The 15,944-nt window shown below is 40.0% G+C and overlaps 1 protein-coding gene and 1 long non-coding RNA gene across 4 annotated transcripts; both read right to left on the bottom strand.

Moving 5' to 3' along the window:
* On the bottom strand, positions 1 to 12,320 carry MFSD1 (major facilitator superfamily domain containing 1). 3 transcript variants are annotated; one of them, XM_068692237.1, is made up of 17 exons: positions 12,151 to 12,320; positions 11,965 to 12,017; positions 11,443 to 11,555; positions 11,012 to 11,054; positions 10,638 to 10,705; positions 9,899 to 10,007; positions 9,567 to 9,669; positions 8,817 to 8,915; positions 8,083 to 8,194; positions 7,186 to 7,242; positions 6,538 to 6,694; positions 5,922 to 6,019; positions 5,508 to 5,620; positions 4,960 to 5,007; positions 4,169 to 4,229; positions 1,723 to 1,837; positions 1 to 1,470 (listed from the first exon to the last, which is right to left on the bottom strand). In XM_068692237.1, the coding sequence occupies exons 1-17, from the start codon at positions 12,290 to 12,292 to the stop codon at positions 1,411 to 1,413; spliced, it is 1,551 nt and encodes a 516-aa protein (XP_068548338.1). In that variant the 5' UTR covers positions 12,293 to 12,320; the 3' UTR covers positions 1 to 1,410. The 3 variants fall into 3 exon arrangements, with proteins under 3 accessions (XP_068548338.1, XP_068548339.1, XP_068548340.1); XM_068692238.1 differs by lacking the exons at positions 1 to 1,470; positions 1,723 to 1,837 and adding an exon at positions 2,022 to 2,821 and having other exon boundaries at positions 12,151 to 12,319; XM_068692239.1 differs by lacking the exons at positions 1 to 1,470; positions 1,723 to 1,837 and having other exon boundaries at positions 4,165 to 4,229; positions 12,151 to 12,319.
* Positions 2,828 to 4,162, bottom strand: LOC137861148 (uncharacterized). The gene is made up of 2 exons (XR_011099419.1): positions 3,376 to 4,162; positions 2,828 to 2,973 (listed from the first exon to the last, which is right to left on the bottom strand). It is a non-coding gene; the product is annotated as an uncharacterized lncRNA (long non-coding RNA).
* Positions 12,321 to 15,944: the final 3,624 nt, after the last annotated feature.

Below are 15,944 nucleotides of genomic sequence, written 5' to 3'. Positions count from 1 at the left end.
TCCATTTAAAGCTTTTATTAAAATAGACCCATAATTCACAAGTCTACAAACAAAAATCAACCAAGATAGTGTTTGGTTCTCTAAGGGAGCACAGAAAGCACCAATAAGAGTTCTCACAGGTCAGCGTACTGCTCCAGTTCAGAAGTAAGCTCAATCTACCACTTTGTTTTCCTAGATTGCTCTTCAGAATACATTAATAGTAATCAAAATAGTCCTGGCTTAGTCTTTCACAAACCTGTTAGCCTTTTCAGAACATGAAAGAAATCTCCACTTAGTCATATCTTTAAAAAATAAAATAAAATCAAAACAATGAGTTGCAGAAGGGTTAAGTTACTGCAGGCAAAGTAATATAAATATAAATTTTTATTCTAACAAAATATTTTCTCTCCAGTCAAGCAACTTGTATAAATTTCTTAAGCACTGGGGCACACAAGAACTGCCTGAAGTCAGCCAAGAAAAGCTCACTCACTTCTGTGCACCTCCATCATCTACTCATACAGCAGCTCTTCGCTCAGTGCAGCCAGTGCTCAAGAAAGCCAGATGCTCTTCCCTTTTAGAGTACAATTAGTTTAGTGTAAGAACTTATGTCCAATTACATAAGTGAGGCTTTATGGCTAACAAAAACAAAAGAATCTGATAAAGCACTCCGCAGGAGTTACTAGAAACTAGCTCTGTTCAGGAACAAGCCTTCCACAGAAATTACGGAAAAAGTGTAATTTTCATGATGAAATGTAACAACATTTTTCCAGAGTGCCAGAACTCTTTCCACAGCTTTCAGTGGCAAGCTCTTAAATACATCAATTTTCATGTTAATCATGACTTACATGAGGTTATTGCTAAGTCTTTGATCTAATATTAAATTCCAGGGCTCGTACTTTTTGAATAAAAGCATTAGAATTGTATAGTTCAGACTCTTCAGAAATAGTTGCTTAGACCAAAAATAAGAGGTAGTCTTCCCTCACATTTTCTACAATAAAAATGAAACAGATTGTTTTCAATATGGCAATAAAGTTGTCCAACTTGAGAAGTTAAATATTCCATGACTGCATCGACTCATTTCACAGCAACTTGGTTACCGCAGCAAAGCTTCCACACTTCAGCCATGGTTGTATACTGAGAGGAGATCAAGTCTTAGCTGTTGAGTTGAGCTACTCACTGAGTATTTTAGGGTGGTGTAGCACATGCTCACGGGTTCAAATAAACAGCCAGGTGACTCTTCCTCAGTATCTGTGTTATTTACCTCAAGGTGCAGAGGGGAGTTTAAGCCAAATACTTTAAAAATAGGGTCTATGCTTGCAGAAAAATGTGGTGCATGATTCTGCTTCTGCAGCGTTAGTTCTCAGTACTGGAAACAAAGTTGTGTGTGCAGGAACTTCAATGTGTTTCTGCTTTTGCAAGTAGGGCAAGATGTTATTTCAACACGCTTCTGTGTGCCATTGTCGATAAATAGGAAGAATAATTGTCTGGTAGCTGCAAAAAATAAGATTAAAAACATGCATCATGAGAGGCATGCTCCTCTGCTTATTTGGTCTGATTCAATTCCATTTTCCTCATTACATTTTTAACTACCATTAGTGAGACTGTTTCTGAGAACAAGCATACATTAAGCATTCTACTCAGAGGTTAACGTGCTGGCTATTTGAAACAATAAACCAAGGTTTTGAAACAGCCATTTTAGACTTTTACTCATTACTATTAAAAACCCTACTTTGTTACTAATACCTGAGCGCCTAGTTTGGAGAGGTATTTATTCCTGAAACTAAAGTCATCAGCTTTTGGCCGTAATTTAGCCAAGTCATCTTCATTTTGACGTCTGAGTCTCTCTTGTTCTTCAGCTCTGGAAAAGAAAATTCATTTAAGAGACTTGCACTAAGGAGTGCAAACCCAGCAACTACCTTGCGTACAGTGGTTTTATTTCTTATAAATAAAAATGCTTCTAATGTTTGTAGATGAATTTTGGATATTAGATTAAAATAAAGCTGTGAATGAATTACACTAAGTGTAAAGAAAGAGAGAGGCTATTTTCTGCAGTTTCCTTTTATTTAGATTGCAAGACTTCAGTAGAAAGATAAATCTTTTGATTTCCACAGATTACAACATGCTCAATGAGCTTTTGTAAGAACAATTTAATATCCCTTTATTAAACAGGTCTTCTTCACTCCTTAAAATATAAGATTACAATACAAAAAGAATCAATTGTCAAAAACGCAAGTAAAAGACCGCTCAGCAGTCTTCAGAATTGACAGCAGTCACCTACAAAAGAGTCGATACTTGACCAGACCATTGTCGGTCAGTCATTTCCTACACAACCTGAAAGGGAAACAGGACTGAACAAAGCTCTGAACATGTTTAGCTTAAGACAGTGGTTTGCATTAAGACAGTGACAAAGGCAGTAACAGTGACCCACTTCTAAGGAAGGCAGTGAACCTTATTCCAGTACATAAAACGCTGTTAAGAAGTCTCCACCCACACCAACATGGTACAGTGCTGTACATAGACACTTTATGCTAGTCTTTATTTTAAAGATGAACGTGTTTGTCCTGGGCTGCAGAGTGCCCTCTCCAATGACACAGCTGAAACAGTGTAAAACACTGTAAACCAATTTTGTTCAAGTGTTAAGAGATGAGTTGGCATTAGTTAAAATTAGTTACAAAGCATAAAACTTAACCATTTCCTGTAAAATTCTCAGTGTTAATCTTTTGAAAGAGAACTATTGTCCAGTGCTGACCACCAAACTAAGCAACATAAATTCTTCAAGTTGACATGATGCTGATCAAATGCTCCCCACTTCTGGATGATATTTGCTAATCAACTTTCTTTTCTGCAAAAAACATTGTAATAAAAATTACTGAAAATATTACTCTAAGGCACTATATCCCACAGCATACTCTAAGACATCTTTCACAGTAAGTTCTGGCAGTGTTATGCACATGGTCCGGGCAAACTGAGAAGCAGCTCTATTTGGACACAGGTCTCCTTTGATCCCGAGCACAATGTAGGTTCTTTTGTTCTTTCATTTGTTTTAAAAAATGGCTGTGATGTTTTGCCTCAAGGATGATACTCATCACAGTTAAGTCTGCCTGCTCACCAGCTCTGGAAAGCTTTTGTTTCCTTCAGTGTTCCTCATGACTGATATATAACAAACCAGGACAACAATCAAGAAAATGTTACATGCCACCACAAGTCACCTGGCAAGAGTTGGTTGACAGGCTGTTGTGTTTTTTTGTGTTTTTTTTTGTTTTGTTTTGTTTTTAATATATATTAAGTATCATCATATGCAAAATTTTATAAAAGTCCATGAAGTACACATGTAAAGTGTCTTTATTATCAAGGTATTTATCTGGAAAGAACTTAGATACAAGCTGTGAGAAGCACAGTACCTGCAAGTAAAGTGTAGTTACCTATTAAAAAAGGTAAAGCATTTCAACAACGTTACATGGAAACAAACTTCAGGATCTGAAGGGACTCACTGAGCTGAATTAGGTCAGAACAGGACATATATCAAAGAAATTCCACGTTGTTCATATGTAAGCAGCTCAAATTGCACAGAAGTTATCCTGAAAGCTGTGACTGGGTTCCATATTAACATTTGTCACGGAAAAGCTTTTCACTGCAGCCAGCATTTATGGCACAGATGTGACCACAAACTGAGCTTGACACTACAGTTTTCAGAGACATTTGGGTTAAGACTTCTAAATAAGACAGCAAAAGGAGCAAGCTGAACAGGAAGGGACCAGAGTAGGGTTTCTCCTGAAGAGGGATCTAGTTTTTAATGCGACTATTAAAAAATTAGTTCATGCATCACTTGACATTAAACCTGAGTAATGTTTGTTTGTTGCTGACTCTGTCAAGAACACATCATGTAAAATGGCAAGTTTTAAAATAAATGATACAAACTTTTAAAAACTACACCTCTATTCTGCTGAGTTGGAAGGTTACTGAAGTTAATGAGGAGAAATAATAAGCAGGAGTGCCAGGAAGGGAGACCTGGTTAATTGTTACTTCCTTTAATTATTCACAAGAGGTAAGAGTATGAAACCCTACTACCTTGAAGAAAAGAGTGGTTTTCAATACAAATGTCTGAACTTAGTCTCTTGTAGGTCTGCCAGTAATCTACTTAATTACTTGAGGTTCAACATTTTGTAAGGACACCGTTCTTTATACTTACTCAGATGCAGCTACTTTTTGCAGTTTTTCCCTTTTCCTTGCAGACCAGTTAAGATCACCACCTGCAACAGATGACGTAACTACTTTGAAGCTTTAATAATCAATGTGTTTTTTTTTTTAATTCTGTATCTTTGATATTATACCTCATTACAGAAATTCTCAGAGCATTTGACAGAAGAGATCAGTCATTTTTACAAAAAACGATGTAAATAGAAGAAAGCAACTTCCTCATAATCAAATACGCAAGCAAAATCAGGAACTACACTAAGCTCTCAAGCCTGACTCAGGTTTTTGCTGAGTAACAATGAAGTTTCTCTACAACTCATCACACTTCCCCATAAAATTAGAGAAAGCAAAAGCAACTTGGAAAGAAACAAATGAAGGTAACCCCTCTAGATCTTCCAGTGGTTACAGCTTCAAGAAGTAGCTGAGAAAGACCACTATTTGAAGGAAAGTCTACCAAGTTTTAGTATTTGCAGATACATACAATCAAGCAGTTTACACACAAAAATAGCTTTTTCTAAACTGCTTATCTGCGTGATATCCTACACATTTGTTCAAGTTAGCTGGAGGGGTAGGTACTTCACCCTGCTAATCAGCAAGGTTCACACTACAGCACCAAGGAAAAACGTTTGATGAGGACAAGCCTTATCCAAGGGATAGCACCAAGTCCATGTGTTATAGCGTTTGACACCAAGCTGTATACCGCCAACTGTAAACACTTCATCTTAGTAACTTCATGAATTACTACGAAAAACAAGCATCAAGAGACACTAAAAGCACTTAACTTACCTGTGAGATGATTCACAAAATACAGCATGACTACAGCTATCAGTGACACTAAAAAATAAAATAAAAAGCAGTTTTAGCTGACAGAAAGTTTACTACAATAACATAAAAGCAGCTTTAACATCTGACTGAGCAACAATTAAGATTTTTTTTTCATGACAATTGTAATGAAAGGAAGCTTTTTGCAGCAGCATTTTTATCACTTTTGAAAATTCTGCTATGCTCACAAGCAGCATGGTAACTCAGAGAAAGTTTTTTTCTTCATACTAATAGAGACCCCTGATACAAACACAGCTTTTAAGAGCATCATTCACCTACCCTTTCACTCACTCTGCATTTTTTCCAAACATCCACGCTATTCACAAAGTCACTTCAGAATAAAACACAAAATACTTCACTAGGTAAAAGTCTCTTTCAACATTGCTTCATCTGAAAATGTCTATCCAACTGCACAGACACAAAGGAGTCACTTAGCATGTTACAGAAAATATGTAGAGAAGCCAAAGCCTCCTCAATGCACAGGATGTATTTTCAGTGTTTTCACTACTTACAGCAAACACAAGCACTGAAGAAGACTTCAAGAAACAAGTATCCTCTTGTGTCCAGAATCATTCCAGCTGCTATAGAAATAATCGCCAGACCGAGATTCTGGATAGACTGCATGCTAACAAAAACAAAGGATTACCACTGTGTAGAGGCTTTTTAAAGAACAATCAATATTTTATTTTTAATCGAACAGCAAGATTAACTTCTCTCCATATGTTAGGCAGAGACACAACTCTGTTTTTGCAGAAGCTACTGTGCATCTGCTGCAACCACCCACTGAAACTACAGGAGACTTCTTCCCATACTGAACTTGAACAGAACCAGCAACCTTTAACTTGTTACAACTACTTGGTATTAAGTGGTTCCACAGTACAGGGATGTCATCACTGTAGAGCAGCATAACAGATCTCAGTACTTACAAGCCATAAGCAGTTCCCAGCTGATGTTCTGGAACAACAAAGGCCACCATGGGCCACAGGGCACAGGCAAGCAAAGAGTAGGCCACTCCTAGTAAACACTGGTGAAATAAATAAATGACAAGATGCTGGATGAAATGTGTTTTTGCTGTACAGTTCTAATAAATGCATGTATTAGTTTTCCCCTTCTCCGAAAACAGAAAAGAAGAGCAAAAGTATCTTGTTTTTGCTATGCTCTTCTAAATAAATATGCATATTTAGAAGAAGAGAGAACTTTTCCCAGAAGTGGAAACACTGGTGGGCACTGCATTCAAATTTGTAAACCTAATTTCATGATCTATTTCGCAAGCCCTAGGAAGAGGAAGCTCACAACAAAAGCTTTTATTCAAGTTTACAGTTATCAAATATAGCATGCTAGAGACAGTTTAAAACCATTAGAAGTGGCCTAATTATGATATTAATAGCTTCATAACTACACCAACATAACAAGAGAATATTTAAATAGGTTTTAACACTATGTAGTCAGAAGACACAAAACTTATACAGAATAATTAATCAACAGCAAAAATTCTTATTTTGTCAGATTTAGCTATCAAAGTCTTTTTGAGACACTGGTTACCATTGCTATCCAGGGGTTCCAGAAGGTGAATGCCAACATAATATGAGCAGCAAGCGTAGTTACTACAGCACATAGAACCCAGATGATATTCTTTCCAATTTTATCCACCAGGAATCCAAAGACAGGGGACATGGGTGCTGATATAATATACACAATGCTATAAAAGAGTGAAAAAAGAAAAAAAATTCCCTTGTAACTTCAAACCATAAAATCCACACACACAAAGAAAAATAGATTCCAGAACTCAAAACTCATCAAAAGTCTGAGGATGTGAAGACATTCATCATCCAAGAAGGAAACAGCAATATACTTAGAGCTTTTGGAATCACACACCATCAAGTGTTTTGTGTTTCACCAGATCCCAAATACTTCTTCAAAACAAGGAAAATTTATTTATCATTGCTATTAAACTGTTTCCATCTACTCTGAAGGAAATCACTAAATTCCACAGTAATACACTTCAGATAGAACTTTTTCTTTCAGATTCCTCAACCAGCATATCTAAGACATCTTTACTTAAGCTAATGTCTCCCAATTATTCCTCAGCCCATGCCAACTCTATCTATCCACTGAAGCAAAACACAGATACACATATACTCCTACAGCACAGCCGTACGGCATCTACTCATTAAACTAACCAAAATATACCTGTCAATTGCACTTGCTTCTTGAGATGAAAATCGGAATTTCTCAATAAAGAAAACCCTAGAAATAAAGAAGTACAAATTTAGAACAATGCATACATGAATAATTATCAAACACCCCAAAAGAGATCTCATTTAGAAGACTATTAGAGTCTCAAGATTTTTGTCAAAGGACTATTTACATTGCATTTTGCAGAAAACATTCAAAATACAAAACCAATACATAACACAGTAATGAGACATTAGCAGTAAGAGGTTTTGGAATAAATGCACAAATGAAAAATAGGCACCTACATTGCTGGCCATTAAAATACCTCCAAGTAATCTCAAACTTTCCACTTTACAACATAAAACATGCACGAAGCTCACAAGGTCTGCTTCTAATTATATTCAAAATCTGATTGAGTTCTTGCACATGGTTCTTGAGTTCACACGGTTCAGGAAAAAAAAATCTACACACAAATGCTTCAAGCTTCAGCTTGATAGTATTAAAATTAGCAGCAAAAGAGCTTTAGTCCAAAGCTGTAACTGCATTTAAGCCCCCAACTCAAATTCAATGGTGTATGAGCATTGGAGGAATCCTATACGACAACTGTCCACAACTTTCTGCACCAAATCTTGTGGCATGGTTCAATCTAAATAGAGTTTTAATCTGGCAATGAAACACATGTTATGCTTTCGGGTTCTGACAACTCACCTACAAAAATGAATGGTATTTCCCACAAAGCTCAGCAGATAAGGAAAGTGTAAGAGTTGTGCGCAGCACAGACTTACTAGGAGACCAGCAGTCCCACAGCCATCTGCATTTTTTAAACATCAGCCGCACCTCCTACCTTATAAACCACATTACAACCTGGCCAAACTCAAGGGGAAAAAGAGCTGCACTACACAAGGTGCTTACTTCCCAAGTCCGATGAAAGGAAAGACCGCTCCGTAATAACAGACGCAGATTAAAAATATAAGCCACAGTGACAAAGAGAAGTCCTTCACATCAGTCAGCTTAATCACTTCACCTGGAACGGAGGCAAAAGACAATATTGTTTCAGTCAGCACAAACATATCTGAAATTCATCCACACTGAATAAACATTCAGGTGACCGAGAGTCACTACTGAAGTATTATGATCCTGCCACTATCTACATTCTTGTATAAAGTTCACACAGTGAGCAGAAGCTGAGAATACAGGTCCTAGATCAACAGCACCAAAGTGGAGAACTATCTCCTGCATTAAGCCAGATGTACAAGTTCTCCTACGTTTTTTTTTAAAGCTGCCTTGTGCATTAGAATTAAATATAAACACTTCCTTGAAAGAACAGCTTGATCAGTTTGTGAAATTAGTGCCTGAAACGTCACGCAATATACTCAAACAGAACTTGAGAACCAAGTGTATTTTCAATTGGGCTAAGTTCTCCCACACAGAGAACTCAAAACACCACACTGGTGGAAAAGAGCGGCATGTTTGTGCACGCCCACTGAAGGAAAGAAGACCGACTTCAACAAAACAGAGTACTGGTCCAAACTGGTGTGAACTGGAAGGTTCTCTACAAGCTCCATAAATAAAACATTGAGCAAGCGGAAAGATCTGCTCTAGAATGAAAGAATCAAGTCCAAGGCACGTTTGCCCACACCACTCACCCGTTTTCCCTTGCTCTTTGCAAAGGAGTTTCTCTGCTCTCTTGTCCAGATAAGCGAGGATTAGCGCACAACCCAGTGAGAAGAGACACGTTATGCCACCTGCAAGAAGGTAACAACACAGTTAGCTGTTGAATCAAGCAGTAATTCAGCTTTTAGACACACAGGGTAACATATCTTCACATATCTAATGCCAGCTCAGTCAGGTTAACACCAGTTTATGTACAAGACTCAACAAGCTGTGCAGCTCAGAATAAGGTGTAAATATTGAAGTCTACCAGAGGAGGCACCTGTTTGGAACTGCAACACAAACAAAACCATATTTATTCCACAAATATTACCACCATTCCCACTCAGTACAGCTGAAGTCCTTATCTGAGCCTTGCAATAACAGAACCAAAGCCAAGGCCTCGTTAACATCACCAAGGCGTTAACACTAACACACGTGGCTCTGAAGAAAAGGAATGCTGATCCAAAGGGAAATGAAATTCTGCTTTTACACATCAGGCAGCTACACACAATCTGTAACTTGATGCCCTTCAGATTTTTTTTTTTTTTTGAAGTCTGCCCTTTACTCAGAGTACATTGAATGTTTCACTGCTGTAAGACACAAAATAGAGTTCTGCAGCCAGAAAAATCACACAGCATTTTACTAACTGCATAGTTAGTAGAAAATCAGTAATGTATACGCATTACCACTCAAATTCAGAAACCCAAAATATCAAGTGACATCAATTCAAAAATATTACTAACCTATCATGAGAGTTACGCCAAGAGTACTGTGACCACTGTGCCCCAGAAGATGTTGAACTCTGGAGTAAATCCATCCCATGATATTCATGTTCACTGTGCTCCCCTAGGCAGAACAGACTTACGTAAAGAATAATGCCTGCCACAATTACATGAATTCAAAAGGAACATTAGTCAAACTGCTTACTGAACATGTAAGGACAGATAAACTGTCTTTATTTATAAATATCTGTTAAAAACAGATAAAACAACACCTGGAACATCAGCCACCAGCAACACAGACAAGCCACCCCCGTTAAAGTCCATGAATTAGAGCTACACAGCTTGAAACTTACAACTCTGGCCATGCTGAGTTGTAATCCAAACACGAGATTTAGCTCTTTGCCTTTAAACCAACTGACTGCATACGTGTTCTGTGCCACCGCTAAGGACTCTCCACCTATTCTAAAAAAGGAAGGCATAAAACAAAACATGTTAAAACATGTGGGAAATAATAAGACACAGCCCAACACTTGCTATCAATACCAATATGAGAGTATTTCAGAGGAGTTTCTCGTGGCACAGCTGCTGACCCCAACAACACCAAAAGCAGCATCTTATCAGAACCCAAAGAACTATCCACCCCCCATAGAGTTAGTCAGACTTTCTAGCATTTTCATTCTGTGGAACATTCCAAAATAGAAGGCGATATGACATTTGCTCTCATTTTTGCCACTATTGCAGCCCTTTTGTATTTGTTGTTGCTAAGAATTCCCTTTATTCAAGAAAGGGAAAATTAGAGAAAGACTAACCCAGTTTTGTCAGACTACTGAGTGCCAAGTCTTTATTTGGGGAGTTCTGTAATTTCTGAAATCAGTAGGTGGATGTTCCAAACGAAGAACAACTGAGAAGCTGCACTTATTTTCTAATTTTACATTAGAAAGGGAACACGACTGAAGCTTTTTACACGTCTCAACTTCAAAGATGCCTCAACAGCCAATGATTTTGTTGGAGTGCAAACACAGCCGCAGCTTTCTAGGACACAGAAAGCTGATCCTACATCATAGGGCACACAGCACGCTCCTCTAGACTTACCCAAATACCAATCTGCCTGCTTCCATCAGCCAAAAAGCATTAAACAGTGCTCCCAAGGCAAAGATCACCTGTCAAATAAACATTTAAGAAGAATTATCATCTCAAATTTGGAGCGCGAATCAAACTAGAACCATCTCAAGGCAAGATGATTTTCCCTTTCTGGACCTAGAGAACTATTCCACATCCACTTCCTGCTCGTTTCTTTTTATTTTTACTTCTCTGCCTTATGCATTAACCTGCTGGCTACACAAAATCCATCCTGACCCACCCTGAGTACACACTACTATCAGTGAAGCCATCCGAGCTTTTTTCTCCATCCCACTTCCAGCAAAGATGCTTCTGGTGTCATCCTTCGCCCTCTCACTTGCACTTACCTGCCCAACACAAACAAAGATGCTAAATATAATAGTGCCCAACCTGTAAGAAAAATAGAACAACTTAATGAATAGATTCAATTCCTTTTCCAACCTGTAAGAAAAATAGAACAACTTAATAGATTCAATTCCTTTTCTCCCCTGTAAAACACAGTATTAGACATACAATAAGGAAAAAGGGAAGGCTGATGTACAATGAAAGTTCTGTGTAATACATGTGATAGCTTGACAATTTCATTAAAAAGAAAAAGATGCAGACTGGTATTTTTGAAGCTATTTTACTGAAGACATAAAAGGAACAGAAACTGGTTGTACCAGCAGAAGTTCCTAGGTGGTATGAAAGAAAAAGAAAGAACTCTGCTGCGTTAAATTCTGCATGCACTTTACCTCTACCATCCGCTAAACACGAATGACAGTGGGATCACACCTACCGTATTCCAAATACTCTGTCTATCAGAAAGCCTCCAAAGAAGCAAAGAACCACATTGGGCCAGGAATACCAGGCATAGAGCGCCATGAACTGTGCCGTGTTCACCTTCATATCCTACAGCAACAGGAGGAAAATTTGAAAATCGGTAAGGAAATAACTTGCTCCTAAGGTAACTACAAAGCCACAGAATACGCATATATGTAAGGGTACTTAGAAATAAGCACGCTTTCTGATCAGAAAGTGCGAGGGGATGTTTGGTGATGATTTCTGGGGAAAATGGCTATTTTAGAATGAACTGATGCATGCTGTTTTAACGCATAGAGATTAAGACATTCTCGGGGGCACCTAAAAGAAGATCACCCACCTCTTCTCAACCAGAACGCGGCAAACAAACGCCGCCAGCACCTCTGAGGGGCCCAGCGCTGCTATTTTAACCCCGCAACCCCACGCACCAGGCCGGGCACCTCCCAGCAGCACCCCACGGAGCACCACCCGGGGCCTGCACAGCCCCCAAGGGACTCACCGCCTGGACCTGCGTCTGCAGGGCGGCCGGGTTGTCGTAGCAGAAGTAGCTGCCTGCGGGGAGAAGGGGAGGGAGGCCTCAGGAGGAGGGGGAGGCCTCAGGGGAAAGGGGACGCCTCAGGAGGGGAGGCCCCGACCCACACCGGCCCTGCCCGGGGGCTTCCCCCCCACCCCCCCAGCCCCGCACCGAAGCCCAGGAAGCACATGAGCGCCAGGACGAGCAGGCGGTGCGCCAGGCGCTGCGGGTGGCAGGGGGACAGGCGGCGGGCGGGCCCCGCGGCACCGCCGCCGCCATCGGAGCCCAGCAGCGCCCGCTCCTCCTCCGCCATCGCGCCGCCGTCATGTGACCGCGCCGTCACGTGATCAGCCCCCACAAGGCGCCGCGCGGCGGTTGCCGTGGTAACGGAGCGCGGGCTCCTGCGCGGTTGCCATGGCAACGGGCAGGGCCCGCGCGGCCTCTGGTGGCTGAGGGCCGCGGGCTGCGCCTCAGGCGGGGATGGGGACGGGGATGGGGATGGCGACCCTAAAGCCATCAAGTCCAAGTGTTAACCAAGCAGCCGTGGCTACCACTAAACCGTGCCCCTAAGCACCACGTCTACCACGTCTCTTAAACACCCCCAGGGGTGGTGACCCACTGCGTCCTGGGCAGCCACTTACAACCCTTTACAAACCTTTCAGTAAAGAATGTTTTCCTAATATCCAACCCAAACCTCCCCTGCCACAACTTGAGGCCATTTCCTCTTGTCCTATTGCGTGTTGCTTGGGCTAAGAGACCGTTAAATTCATTAAATTCACATCTTCTCTGAGACCCTCTTTATTTTTCCACCTTTTCTGGCGTGTTTCCTCACAGCGTGTGTTACCTCCCTGCTGGGTGTTCTGTCCTGGGTCACTCACGCCACTGGACAGGGCCATGTGAGCCTGTATCAAAAAGGTTCATGTTAGAACATCAGAAAAGTCACCTGCACAAAACATAGCAGGATGTCAGCTGTATAAAAGTCCCTGATATCTCAGCAATGATAAAACTGTGTCTTAGGCACACTCTCGGAAGGATTTTCATTATTTTTTTTGCATATACATAGTCTACCTGCTATTTAAAAGGGTTTTAATGGCAGGCACATTAAATGTGAGCACATCAACAGCACACACATTTGTTGCGTTTTGCCTGACCTGCAGTGAGCCGAGGCCCACTTTCCATCTGCTCTGTCATTAATTTGAGCAGTAACCATTCAGGAAAACCTACATAAGTTTTCAAAACACATTGGTATAGCGTGCTTGTAGTGGCTCTACCGCAGACTACTATTGGGAATAAATTGCTTACATTTCACTTAGTATGTGCCTTCCAAAAGCTACACATCTGCCAAAAGACAACTATGTTATCGAATGCCTGTCCTCCTAGAAAAAAGAAATTACTGGGTCACATTTTCAGCCACCCTAAACTAGTCTAGATTACTCGAAATTAGTGTAGCTTTCTCAGCTTGCTCTTAAAAACCTGGTCTTAAACTGCACGGCCTCGTTGCGAAAGCATCGTCCAACAAACCCAATTTCAGGGCCGCTGGAGGGAGCTGGAGGGCAACGTGCGGCCATACAGGGGGCATAGTTAGCTGTAGGTAGGTCCTGTACAAGCATAAAAGGGCAGCAAAGTTATATCTAGTGAAAGTCTGTGTATGGAAGAAAAAAAAAAATTATTATTTCCTATCTAACTATCCCCATTATTCCAGGAGTCCGGTGTCATGTCACCCAGTACTTTTCTTGCTCTCTCTGATCCACAGAAAATATTTTTTTTGGTTATTCTCACACTCTATTTTCCCTCCAGAACACAAACATGGCTGTTGCAAAAGTCTGAAATTCCCAAACTGCCCTCCCACCACGATTCTCAGAAAGAAAATGCCGAGAAACCTCAGGAGACAGCTGGACCCATTGCCAGAGACGAGCAAGGGAGCCCCAGCCATGCTGATCGTGAAGTACAGAGCCAGAATCAACAGAACCAACTTCTTTATGGTTCATGTCTGCTTCCCCGAGAACTTCTGCCCCATTTAGAGCTTAATGTGAACCACAGGAATTTCTGAGGCATTATAGTGTTGGTCAAGGAAGAAAACCCTCAGAAATATTAAACAAACTGTAGTCTGTTCCACAAAATGATGGTTGCCAGTTCAAAGCCGATGTACCCTACAAAGTTAAACTTAAAATAAATAAATAAAAAAAAATTAAAGAGCCAGAATATTATCATCAAAAATATATTGCCCCTGTAACTATTTTTAAATGTTGGTTCAGAAGGCACAAGTAAATAGAAGTGGTGATTAAAGATGAAAGAGGCAACCAACACACACACAAAAGTGCCATTTTAATGTTTTATCATTGTTGTGTGATTTTGTTGTTTAAGCTATAATACTCTTAATTTCAAATCAACCCAATGTATAATGCATACTGGAAGGTCTCCCTGCCTGCATCAGGGGGTTGGAGTTCAGTGATCTCTAAGATCCCTTCCAACCCAAGCCATTCTGTGATTCTATAACTCACGGGCAGTGACATGATACCAGCACTCTGACTAAAGGATCCAACAGAAACTCTCCTGTAACTATTGATCAATTTTATCACCAAGGATATCCAGAGGAAGGTCTAGAAAAACAGGCTGTATCTCCTAAGTCTCAAAAAGGCTCTCCAGCCCCATAACCAAAGCAACAGGCAAAAACACAAAGCAAGTAAACATATTAAAGTGCAATTTGTGATTTAGGATGATGATATTACGGCCTGGATTCAGCTGTGTACGTCAATGTGAAGAACAGAAATGAAAAGCTTTCAGAGGCTCTGCAGATATCCTCACCACAGCTCTTGTTTATTTGACTTTGATTAATTAATCAACAAGCACACAAAAATCCTGCAATCTTTAAAGCTGAGTGTGGATCAGGATTTCTTCCTGGGTTCTTTGTTGCAGTGTTTTGTATGCTACAGACCAAAAAATACGCTCTGCAAAAGTGTTTTTAAGAGCTTCTGACAGCCGTGGCAATTGCCTCTGCCAAGTATGATGACAAAGTATTCCTGGAAAAATGAGTACTCAGCGAAGAACATCATTGTGACTTTCTGCTAACTGAGCAGTAGGATTTTACTGGTTTCCCATGTTCTTGTCCCATTTTAGTTTATGCAGCTCTCCGTAATATTACAGTCTGTTTTCCTTATCGTAAGAAATTCAGTATGCCACTGCTGATCCAATACGTAACAGAAACACGAAAAGACAGCAACATATCCCTCCTTTTCCTGATAAAACAGTGAGACAGAAGGCTATTTCAGAACGTCTCACGTCAAAGGTCAAATCTTTCTCTAATTTTATTATTTATACAAAGGCATCCTGGATTTGTCTTTTTTATTTAAGCTGTGTTATCCTGAAAACTTCATGATTTCATAATGTGGCTTGCTTCTTCCTGTCCTCTGTTCTGCCTGCTTTTGGACACAAGGAATCTATCTGAATTGCATTATTCTATGGTTTCCTATGAAAAAGGTGCAGGAGAGTTAAAGCCAATGAAGCCTTTGTCATTCATCCCTTACAATATCAATTGCAGTACTGCCACTCTCCCATGCTATTACTAGCATACAAAAATATGCAAAGATGGAAGGTTTAAGATAAGATACTTTAAAAGCTACCTAAATAATTTGAAAGTATTACTTAATTTGTTATTCTTAAACAGGATCCACCGAGTATAATTGATTTAATACCAAAATAGTAAATTTAATGGTGGGAAGATTCTTCCCGTGGAACACGGCCATGGCAGGCTCTAGTACAACAATGGGTTTCTGTGCTTTCATTCATCCTCGAGGGAATTTTTGCAAACCTGAAACACATTTAATTTTATGGTATTTATTTTCAAAGATGTCAGTGGGTTTCTCAGGTTATTTTCATGTCTGTGTGCTTAAATGTTTTCATATTAAACAAGACTGGATTTGTACTTTGTCTTGTTAGGTATAATATAGAGCCCTTTACAGTAGAGT

Source organism: Anas acuta, chromosome 9 (genome assembly GCF_963932015.1).
Source record: "Anas acuta chromosome 9, bAnaAcu1.1, whole genome shotgun sequence".
Lineage (NCBI taxonomy): Eukaryota > Metazoa > Chordata > Aves > Anseriformes > Anatidae > Anas > Anas acuta.
This window is presented reverse-complemented; position numbering and strand designations above follow the sequence as displayed.